The sequence below is a fragment of the Salvelinus sp. IW2-2015 genome, linkage group LG34 (assembly GCF_002910315.2).
Source record: "Salvelinus sp. IW2-2015 linkage group LG34, ASM291031v2, whole genome shotgun sequence".
In the NCBI taxonomy this organism is placed as follows: domain Eukaryota; kingdom Metazoa; phylum Chordata; class Actinopteri; order Salmoniformes; family Salmonidae; genus Salvelinus; species Salvelinus sp. IW2-2015.
The window spans coordinates 5,060,185-5,071,730 of NC_036873.1; the positions used below are offsets into that span (position 1 = coordinate 5,060,185).

Here is an 11,546-nt window from a genome sequence, read left to right on the forward strand (position 1 = left end):
TGAGAGCGTTAAGAGAAAAAAGAGAAACGAACGAAAGGATCGCAAATAGACATGTCCTGCAGCAGAAGGGAATAGACATGTCCTGCAGCAGAAAGGGAATAGACTGTCAACTGCAGGCACAAGGGAATAGCCACAGTCCTGCAGCAGAGGAATAGAACATGTTCCACAGCAAGAAGGGAATTAGACATGTCCTACAGCTAGCAAGGGGAAATAGACATGTCCTACAGCAGAAGGGCAATGAGCTAAGCAAAGGAATAGATCCTGCCAGCACGAACGGCGAATAGACACATGTCCCTCGCAGCAGAAGGGAATAGACATGTCCTACAGCAGAAGGAATTAGACATTGTCCTCACAGCAGAAGGAATAGAAATTGTCCTGCAGCAGAAGGGAATAGGACATGTCCTGCCAGGCAGAAAGGGAATAGACATGTCCTCAGCAGAACGGGAAATAGACATGTCCTACAGCAGAAGGGAATAGACATGTCCTCAGCAGAAGGGAATAGACATGTCCTACAGCAGAAGGCGAATAGACATGTCCTGCAGCAACGGGAATTATACACTGTCCTACAGAGAAGGGAATAGACATGTTCCTGCCAGTAGAAGGGATAGACATTTCCTGCAGCAGAAGGGAATAGACAGTCCTACAGCAGAAGGAAAGACATGTCCTGCAGCAGAAGGAATTAGACCATGTCCATTACAGGCAGAAGGGAATAGACCATGTCCTACAGCAGAAGGGATAGACATCGTCCTGCAGCTAGAAGGGATAGACATGTCCTCAGCAGACGGGAAATAGAACGTCCCTGCAGCAGAAGGGCAATAGAACATGTTCCTACAGCAGAAGGGAATAGACATGTCCTACAGCAGAGGAATAGACATGTCCTGCAGCAGAAAGGGAATAGACATGTCCTACCAGCAGAAGGGAATAGCACATGCCAACAGCGAAAGGGAATAGACATGTCCTGCAGAGAAGGGAATAGGACAATGTCCTACAGCAAGAAGGGAATAGACATGTCCTGCCAGCAGAAGGGATAGACAGTCATCAGAGAGGGAAAAGACATGTCCTGCAGCCAGAAGGGAATAGACATGTCCTCAAGTAGAAGGGAAATAGACATGCCTACAGCAGAAGCGGATAGACATGTCCTGCAGCAGAAGGGAATAGACATGTCCTAGCAGCAGAAGGAATAGACAATGTCCTACAGCAGAAGGGAATAGACATGTCCTGCAGCAGAAGGAATAGACATGTTCCTGCAGCAGAAGGGAATAGACATGTCCTCAGCAGAAGGGAATAGACATGTCCTCAGCAGAAAGGAATTAGACATTGTCCTACAGCAGAAGGGAATAGACATGTCCTGCAGCAGAAGGGACAATCTACAGACGAATAGCATGTCCTGCAGCAGAAGGGAATAGACATGTCCTACAGACGAAGGGAATAGACATGTCCTACAGCAGAAGGGAATAGACATGTCCTGCAGCAGAAGCGGAATAGACATGTCCTATGCAGCAGGAAGGGAATAGACATGTCCTGCAGCAGAAGGGAATAGACATGTGCCAGCAGAAGGGAATAGACTGTCCTCAGCAGAGGAATAGACATGTCCTGCAGCAGAAGGGAATAGACATGTCCTGCAGCAGAAGGAATAGACATGTCCCAGCAGAAAGGGAATAGACATGTCCTGCCAGAGAAGGAATAGACATTGTCCTGCAGCAGAAGGGAATAGACATGTCCTGCAGCAGAAGGGAATAGACATGTCCTACAGCAGAAGGGAATAGACATGTCCTCAGCAGAAGGGAATAGACATGTCCTCAGCAGAAGGGAATAAACATGTCCTACAGCAGAAGGGAATAGACATGTCCTGCACAGAAGGGATAGACATGTCCTGCAGTAAGAAGGAATAGACATGTCCTGCAGCAGAAGGGAATAGACATGTTCCTGCAGCAGAAGGGAATAGACATGTCCTGCAGCAGAAGGAATAGACATGTCCTACAGCAGAAGGGAATAGACATGTCCATCTCTCTCTTTTTTTTTAGAAGGGAATAGACATGTCCTGCAGCAGAAGGGAATAGACATGTCCTGCAGCAGAAGGGAACTCCAAAGCATTGACACGGTTGCCAAAAAACAGAACACAAGATGAAACGAGACAGAGAGCACTTCACACACACACACACACACACACACACACACACACACACACACACACACACACACACACACGTGCTGTCCAGCAGGGTTCACAGCACTCTAACCTTCCCCTCCTCTCCAATAGGGAGAGTCTACTACAACAGCCTCTAATTGCCTGTTCAACCCTTAGGCAGCTCTCGCCCATTTAGCCCTGTACTGCTTTATGGCAAGTCATCAGTCTCCACCACAGCATTACACGGCTGCTGATACAAAACATGCTTTAATAGAAAGAGCAATGAAAGACAGAGTGAGGAAAGTGGTTGTGTGTGTGGATCCTACCGATCCCAGAAGGAGTAGAGGTGACTCCATCAATCTGCACACTGCCGTTCCTCAGTAAGGAAGGAGACTTCTGGATCCCACTGCTGACACCTCCTCTCTCTCCTCCACCGGGCCGGCCTGGCAGAGCGCTGGTAGAGGAGGGGGAAGGAGAGGAGGATGAGGTGGAGGAGAGAGAAGAGGACGATGAGGGGAGAGGTAGCGGTGCTGTGTGGTGCTCAGCTCCGTCTGTAGCCATGCCGTCAGGAGCATTGAAGCAGGGTCCATATCGGTTCCTCCAGTTTCCTCTCTTCTTCTTTCCCTTCACTCCTTCTTCTCCTACTTCTCCCCCCATCCCTGGCCCAGAGGAGGAGGCAGCAGAGGAAGAGGAGGATGATGAGGAGCGTTTGTAGCCGGCCGTGGCAGCAACGTTCCCCGTTGGCTCGCTGTGAGAGTTCTCGTACAGTTTACCGCCGGCTACGCCACCGCTGGCAGGAAGCGACATCATGGAACCGAAGGTGCTGAGCGACGCCATGCCCTCCGAGGACGTGAGCTCACTGGGCTTCACTAGGCAACGGCTGAACGAGGGCGGGGAGAAGGAGTCCCCGCCTCCAGAGCGCAGCAACGGATCAGAGAAGCCCAGAAAGTCAGAGGTGGGAGGAGTCACGGTGGAGGACGTCTTATTTGACAGCAGGAGGGCTGGAGAGAGAGGAGAAGCTGTTTGCAGACTTAATATACACACCCACACACACACACACACCCTCTGGCACTGCCAGACACATGGAAGCACCAGTAACAGATAACATAGTTATTTTTGCTCTCTCTCTCTTTCCCTCAAATAGTAATCTCCTTGTTCCTCAGTCTCTAGTTGGACTGGGAGAATCTCTAATAGTCATCTCCTTGTTCCTCGGTCTCTAGTTGGACTGGGAGAATCTCTAATAGTCATCTCCTTGTTCCTCAGTCTCTAGTTGGACTGGGAGACCCGTTTCCCACTAGATGCAACTTACAACACGTCAGACCTCCAGTTGCCCCCTCAAGGCTGAAACACACACACACGCTGCCATAAGGGGTCAGAGGTCAAGGGAGACTGATGGCGTCTGAGCGTCCCTCTCTAGTGTCTCTGTGTGTGTTGTTTGTGTGTGGCAGAGATTACAGGAGCTAGGATCTAGCCAGGGAGATGGTCATACACTACTGCTGGCACTCTGGACAACATCCAACAACTGTCACACACAGACTCAGGCATTCACAAACGACACACGCACAAACACACACACAAACACAAACACACGCACAAACACACAAACACACGCACAAACACACGCACAAATACATAAACACACGCACAAACACACAAACACACGCAAAAAACACACGCACAAACACACGCACAACACACACGCACAAACACATGCAAAAACATGCACAAACATGCACAAACACACGCACAAACATGCACAAACACACGCACAAACACATAAAGACACGCACAAACACAACACACGCACAAACACACGCACAAACACATAAAGACACGCACAAACACAAAACACACGCACAAACACAAACACACGCACAAAACACATAAAAACACGCACAAACACATAAAACACACGCACAAACACACGCACAAACACATGCACAAACACACGCACAAACACATAAACACACGCACAAACACGCGCACAAACACACAACACACGCACAAACACATAAACACACGCACAAACACACGCACAAACCACATAAACACACGCACAAACACATAAACACACGCACAAACACATAAACCACGCACAAACACAAACACGCGCACGCACAAACACAAACACACGCACGCACAAACACACGTACAAACACAACACACACACAAACACACGCACAAACACATAAACACACGCACAAACACATAAACACACGTACAGACGTAAACAGTGTATCAAACTCACCTTGATGAAAGGTTCCAGTGGAGGAGGCGGCAGTGGAGGAGGTTGCTGTAGTGACCACAGCAGAGGGGAGGGGCTTCCCAGGTGTGAGGGACTTGCGTCCCCGCTGAACACCAATCCCATGGCTAATGCTCTTCTTGCCCTGTTTGACCTCAGACCCTTGTTTGCTCTCTGACCCCGTGGGGGGGGCATCCTTAGTACTCCCGGAGTGCACAGGCACTTCCTGGAAGTTGGCGGTGGTGAAACGGGCGGCACTGTCATCCAATCGCTTCTGCGATGAGGTGGGCAAAGAGGAGACTCCTCCTCCACCACCGCTGCTGTAGCTCTGGGAGATGGTTGAGGAGAGGAGGAGAGAGAAGAGGATGATTGGAGAGGGAGGAGAGGAAGAGTGTAGTGTAGTGTAGGAGTATAGAGGAGAGGGAGGGAAGGAGATGAGGGAAGAGAGGAGTGGAAAGGAGAGGAGGAGTGGAGAGGAGGAGTGGAGTGGAGAGGAAAGGAGAGGAGGAGTGGAGTGGAGAGGAAAGCAAAGGAGAGGAGGAGTGGAGAAGAAAGGAAAGGAGAGAGAGGAGAAGTGGAGCATGACAGAGGTCAGTCCAGCCCTAATGCCTAACAGAGCTAGTCAATGTTCACCTCACATTAAACCCACAGAGTGAGATGGAGAGACAGAGAGAAAGAGAGGGAGAAGCAGGGCGGAAAGGAGGAGTGGGCTCACCTTGTCTGAGGTGACCATGGGAGTTGGAGCGAGGGTGGAGGAAAGCTCTAGAATCTTCTTGTGTTTGGGTTTGTGTCTCTCCCTCTCTTTGTGTTTCTGAGGAGAGAGAGAAGGGAGGGATAAGCATTACGGAAGGGCAAGAAAGTAGAGGATGAGACATATGAGTGTTTGGGTTGGGCACCTCTTATGAAAGAGAGAAAGAGAAAATGTATCTTTACTTCCCCGGTCTGAGCTGAAAGGTTGGTTCTACCACAATGAAAATAAAATAACCACAAAGTGCTTAAGACAGAAGAGAGTTTCAAATCTCTGCCATTTAGCAGACACTTGGTTTTCTGTCTTCCTAGTGAGAGATTCTACCCAATCCACGGCCTAAACCCCTCAAAACTCAATTTACACCCTCAGTTGCACACGTACATGTAGGTACATGCACACACACACGCAGCGGCGCAACTTTCACTGGGGACGGGGGTCATGCCCCCCCCCCCAATCTGAAATTGCATTTTTGCCCCCCCCCAGTTTTATCATTGCAATGTAATACAAGAACCGGCAACAGAGTGCTTTAGGACCACACGGACACCTCAGAGCGGGCTGACAGGCGGTGTAAAGGCAAGACTTCTGGAAGGCTGGCTGGATCAGCACCGGTGAGTTGAGCATAGTTCAGTGTGTATGTTTTGCTGTCTTGGCTGGATCAGCACCGGTGAGTTGAGCATAGTTCAGTGTGTATGTTTTGCTGTCTTGGCTGGATCAGCACCGGTGAGTTGAGCATAGTTCAGTGTGTATGTTTTGCTGTCTTGGCTGGATCAGCACCGGTGAGTTGAGCATAGTTCAGTGTGTATGTTTTGCTGTCTTGGCTGGATCAGCACCGGTGAGTTGAGCATAGTTCAGTGTGTATGTTTTGCTGTCTTGGCTGGATCAGCACCGGTGAGTTGAGCATAGTTCAGTGTGTATGTTTTGCTGTCTTTCAGCGAGTTGTAAAACCAAGCAGAGCAGAGACTGGCTAATATTTAGTTGACTGATGTAGCTGGCAAGGTAACTGGCGTTTAACTTAACAGAAAAAAACAGAGTGTTTATTAGCAGTGCTGAGTTAGTATTGTCACTGATATGTAAGGTTAGCTAATGTTTCATCCCCTCTCGACTGAGGTGAATGAATAAACTACACTAGCAGCTACCAGGGCCAGGTCAGCGCTAGCCTCTAGTTATCTGTCAGATAGATAGTAATAATAGACACTTCATATCGCTAACAGCTGTTGTTTGTACGGAAATGTTTTGTAGCCTTTGTTTTGTCCCGTTTCAGAAGTAAATGATCTTGGCTAGCTTTCGCCAGTTGATCTACTGTTCGAAAGTGAGTTGGACAAAAATTGGTTAACGTAATCTATTCTTGTTGCATCAATTTTTATTTATTTTATTTTATTTAACCTTTATTTGACCAGGTAGGCAAATTGAGAACACGTTCTCATTTACAATTGCGACCTGGCCAAGATAAAGCAAAGCAGTTCGACACATACAACAACACATAGTTACACATGGAGTAAAACAAACATATAGTCAATGATACAGTGAAAAAAAATAAGTCTATATACAATGTGAGCAAATATCAGTGGATAATCAATCTCACTAGTCCTGAATCAAAACGATGAAACCATCAGCCAAACGATTTAACGTTGATATTCTGACGTTTTTTTCGGTGCAATGTTAGTTTTATTAGTCAGTATGGCAATTTAACGTTATTGTTCTGTCAGTTTCCCTGGCTAATTCCCTACTTTTCCCACTGACAGTAATGAACAGCTCTAACGTTACAGGCTTTGCTGTCATGGTGCACAGTAGAGGTCTGCCCAGACCGACGTCTTCATCCCGCCCGCAACTGCTGGCTTTCTGTCCGCAAGAACTGCTCCCAAATCCAACCTCAGTCCCGCAATGTTATTTTAGGCGTATGTGACGCAGCTCACTTGTCAGCCACGGTTCCAGCAATTTTGCACCCTACAGGCAATATCAAATGCGCAAACATCATTTCAGAAATAGGTTAAATTACCTGAGATTCTCACATGGCCCTTACATTGTAATACTGGTCTATATCAGCCAATGTGCTCGATGTAGTTTGAAGAGAGCAGAATTGGAGAGACTTGCACTTTCTCTTGAGCTATTTTTATAGCCTACCTTATAGGAGTGGGAAGATTTTCAGAGAGAAATATGGGTGATCATTAGTTAGGCCTATTTCTAGGCAATGTAGTAAACTATAGACTAATCATAGGACTATTTAGGGAGTACATTTCCTTGGAAAGATAACTGTCCCATGCTTCTCCGCCCATACACAGGCTATAACCTACTCTATTTAATTGGGACCCCACACGCACCTGATCTCACAGGTGTGGCTGCTGAACTGGAAGCAGAAAGAATGATGACCACGCTACGCTTTGCGAAGTCCTGCAGGATATAGCCAACCTTTTAGGGCTCCCGAGTGGCGCAGCAGTCCAAGGCACTACATCGCAGTGCAAGAGGCGTCACTACAGTCCCTGGTTCGAATCCAGGCTACATCACATCCGGCTGTGATTGGGAGTCCCATAGGGCGGCACACAATTGGCCACACCCAACTAGGAGAGGTAGGCTACTTAAGATGAAGCCGCAAATTTTAAGTGTGTGAATAACGCATTTAAAAAAAAAAATACAATAGGTAGGCTAATGCATACAAAGCAGAAAGAGGACTGTTAACAAATAATCTGTGGGACAACAAAAATATTTTCATCCCAAAGTCGTCTGTCTGACCGCCAGCTCCCACCTCAGCAAGAAAAATGCAGACCGCGCCGCAATGATCTCTGTGGGGACCCTCAGGTCCCGCAGGCTGTGCAGCCCTGTAGTGCAGCCCTGTAGTGTAGCCCTGTAGTGCAGCCCTGTAGTGTAGCCCTGTAGTGCAGCCCTGTAGTGTAGCCCTGTAGTGTAGCCCTGTAGTGTAGCCCTGTAGTGCAGCCCTGTAGTGTAGCCCTGTAGTGGATTTTCAGCCCCGGTGAGTTGAGCATAGTTCAGTGTGTATGTTTGCTGTCTTGGCTGGATCAGCACCGGTGAGTTGAGCATAGTTCAGTGTGGTATGTTTTGCTGTCTTGGCTGGATCAGCACGCGTGAGTTGAGCATAGTTCAGTGTGTATGTTTTGCTGGTCTTTCAGCGAGTTGTAAAAACCAAGCAGAGCAGAGACTGGCTAATATTTAGTTGACTGATGTAGCTGGCCAAGGTAACTGGCGTTTAACTTAACAGAAAAAACAGAGTGTTTTATTAGCAGTGCTGAGTTAGTATTGTCACTGATATGTAAGGTTAGCTGAATGTTCATCCCCTCTCGACTGAGGTGAATGAATAAACTACACTAGCAGCTACCAGGGCCAGGTCAGCGCTAGCCTCTAGTTATCTGTCAGATAGATAGTAATAATAGACACTTCATATCGCTAACAGCTGTTGTTTGTACGGAAATGTTTTGTGCCTTTGTTTTGTCCCGTTTCAGAAGTAAATGATCTTGGCTAGCTTTCGCCAGTTGATCTACTGTTCGAAAGTGAGTTGGACAAAAATTGGTTAACGTAATCTATTCTGTTGCATCAATTTTTATTTATTTTATTTTATTTAACCTTTATTTGACCAGGTAGGCAAATTGAGAACACGTTCTCATTTACAATTGCGACCTGGCCAAGTAAAGCAAAGCAGTTCGACACATACAACAACACATAGTTACACATGGAGTAAAACAAACCTATAGTCAATGATACAGTGAAAAAAAATAAGTCTATATACAATGTGAGCAAATATCAGTGGATAACAATCTCACTAGTCCTGAATCAAAACGATGAAACCATCAGCCAAACTTGATTTACGTTGAATATTCTGACGTTTTTTTCGTGCAATGTTAGTTTTATTAGTCAGTAGGCAATTTAACGTTATTGTTCTGTCAGTTTCCCTGGCTAATTCCCTACTTTTCCCACTGGCAGTAATGAACAGCTCTAACGTTACAGGCTTTGCTGTCATGGTGCACAGTAGAGGTCTGCCCAGACCGACGTCTTCATCCCGCCCGCAACTGCTGGCTTTCTGTCCGCAAGAACTGCTCCCAAATCCACCATCAGTCCCGCAATGTTATTTTAGGCGTAGTGTACGCAGCTCACTTGTCAGCCACGGTTCCAGCAATTTTGCACCCTACAGGCAATATCAAATGCGCAAACATCATTTCAGAAATAGGTTAAATTACCTGAGATTCTCACATGGCCCGTACATTGTAATACTGGTCTATATCAGCCAATGTGCTCGATGTAGTTGAAGAGAGCAGAATGGAGGACTTGCACTTTCTCTTGAGCTATTTTTATAGCCTACCTTTAGGAGTGGGAAGATTTTCAGAGAGAAATGGGTGTCATTAGTTAGGCCTATTTCTAGGCAATGTAGTAAACTATATGACTAATCATAGGACTATTTAGGGAGTACATTTCCTTGAAAGATAACTGTCCCATGCTTCTCCGCCCATACACAGGCTATAACCTACTCTATTTAATTGGGACCCCACACGCACCTGATCTCACAGGTGTGGCTGCTGAACTGGAAGCAGAAAGAATGATGACCACGCTACGCTTTGCGAAGTCCTGCAGGATATAGCCAACCTTAGGGCTCCCGAGTGGCGCAGCAGTCAAGGCACTACATCGCAGTGCAAGAGGCGTCACTACAGTCCCTGTTCGAATCCAGGGCTACAATCACATCCGGCTGTGATTGGGAGTCCCATAGGGCGGCACACAATTGGCCACACCCAACTAGGGAGGTAGGCTACTTAAGATGAAGCCGCAAATATTTAAGTGTGTGAATAACGCATTTAAAAAAAAAATACAATAGGTAGGCAATGCATACAAAGCAGAAAGAGGACTGTTAACAAATAATCTGTGGGACAACAAAAATATTTTCATCCAAAGTCGTCTGTCTGACCGCCAGCTCCCACCTCAGCAAGAAAAATGCAGACCGCGCCGCAATGATCTCTGTGGGGACCCTCAGGTCCCGCAGGCTGTGCAGCCCTGTAGCAGCCCTGTAGTGTAGCCCTGTAGTGCAGCCCTGTAGTGTAGCCCTGTAGTGAGCCCTGTAGTGTAGCCCTGTAGTGTAGCCCTGTAGTGTAGCCCTGTAGTGCAGCCCTGTAGTGTAGCCCTGTAGTGTAGCCCTGGAGTGTAGCCATGTAGTGTAGCCCTGTAGTGCAGCCCTGTAGTGCAGCCCTGTAGTGAGCCCTGTAGTGGAGCCCGTGTAGTGCAGCCCTGTAGTGTAGCCCTGTAGTGCAGCCCTGTAGTGTAGCCCTGTAGTGCAAGCCCTGTAGTGTAGCCCTGTAGTGCAGCCCTGTAGTGCAGCCCTGTAGTGCAGCCCGTGTGCAGCCTGTAGTGCAGCCCTGTAGTAGCCCTGTAGTGCAGCCCTGTAGTGCAGTTCTGTAGTGTAGCCCTGTAGTGTAGCCCTGTAGTGCGCCCTGTTACAGCCCTGTAGTGTAGCCCTGTAGTGTAGCCCCCCTGTAGTGTAAGCCCGTAGTGTAGCCTGTAGTGTAGCCGCTGTAGTGTAGCCCTGTAGTGAGCCCTGTAGTGCAGCCCTGTAGTGTAGCCTGTAGTGCAGCCCTGAGTGCAGCCCTGTAGTGTAGCTGTAGTGCCCTGTAGTACAGCCAATACTATGCACTATGCACATGTCTTAGCAGGATCAGAGGTGACAGGGATCCCAGCAAGCGTCAGACAGCCTGGGAAGACCAGTCTACGGAGCTCAGCTGAATTTTGCAGTAGGCTATATTACAATATCAGTGGATGATACAAAGTTACATTCTGAGTTGATGGGTAACCTACAGTTGCTACGGCAGCAGGTAACCTACAGTAGCGACGACGCAGGTTAAACCTACAGTAGCTACAGGACAGCAGGTTTAAATGCTACAGTAGCTACAGGACAGCAGGTTAAATCTAGCAGTAGCTACAGGACAGCAGGTTAAATCTACAGTAGCTAAGGACAGCAGTTAAATCTACAGTAGGACAGGCAGCAGGTTAAATCTACAGTAGCTACGACAGCAGTAAATTACTACACAGAGTTCATCTACAGTAGCTACAGGACAGCAGGTTAAATCTACAGTAGCTACAGGACAGGCAGGTTAAACACCTACAGTAGCTACAGGACAGCAGGTTAAACCTCAGGTAGCTACAGGACAGCAGGTAACCTACAGTAGCTTACGGACAGCAGGTTAAAAATCGTACAGTACCACTACAGGACAGCAGGTTAAACCTGCAGTAGCTACAGGACGCAAGGTTAACCTGCAGTCAGCTACAGAGACCAGCAGGTTAAACCTCAGAGCTACAGGACAGCAGGTTAATCTGGCAGAGCTGACAGGACAGCAGGTTCAAATTCTGCGTAGCTACAGGACAGCAGGTTAATCTACAGTAGCTACCGGACAGCAGGTTAAAATCTACAGTAGCTGACAGGACAAAGCAGTTAAATCAAT

General features: G+C 47.6%; 1 protein-coding gene across 1 annotated transcript in view; it reads right to left on the bottom strand.

Moving 5' to 3' along the window:
- Window positions 1–11,546, bottom strand: part of LOC111958330 (protein AF-10) — a 79,723-nt gene that overhangs the window by 20,253 nt on the left and 47,924 nt on the right. The window contains exons 7-9 of the mRNA XM_070437168.1: window positions 5,086–5,181; window positions 4,377–4,698; window positions 2,455–3,129 (exon numbers count right to left, since the gene is read on the bottom strand). Coding sequence (XP_070293269.1) covers window positions 2,455–3,129; window positions 4,377–4,698; window positions 5,086–5,181 — 1,093 coding nt within the window. The remainder of the gene's footprint in view (window positions 1–2,454; window positions 3,130–4,376; window positions 4,699–5,085; window positions 5,182–11,546) is intronic.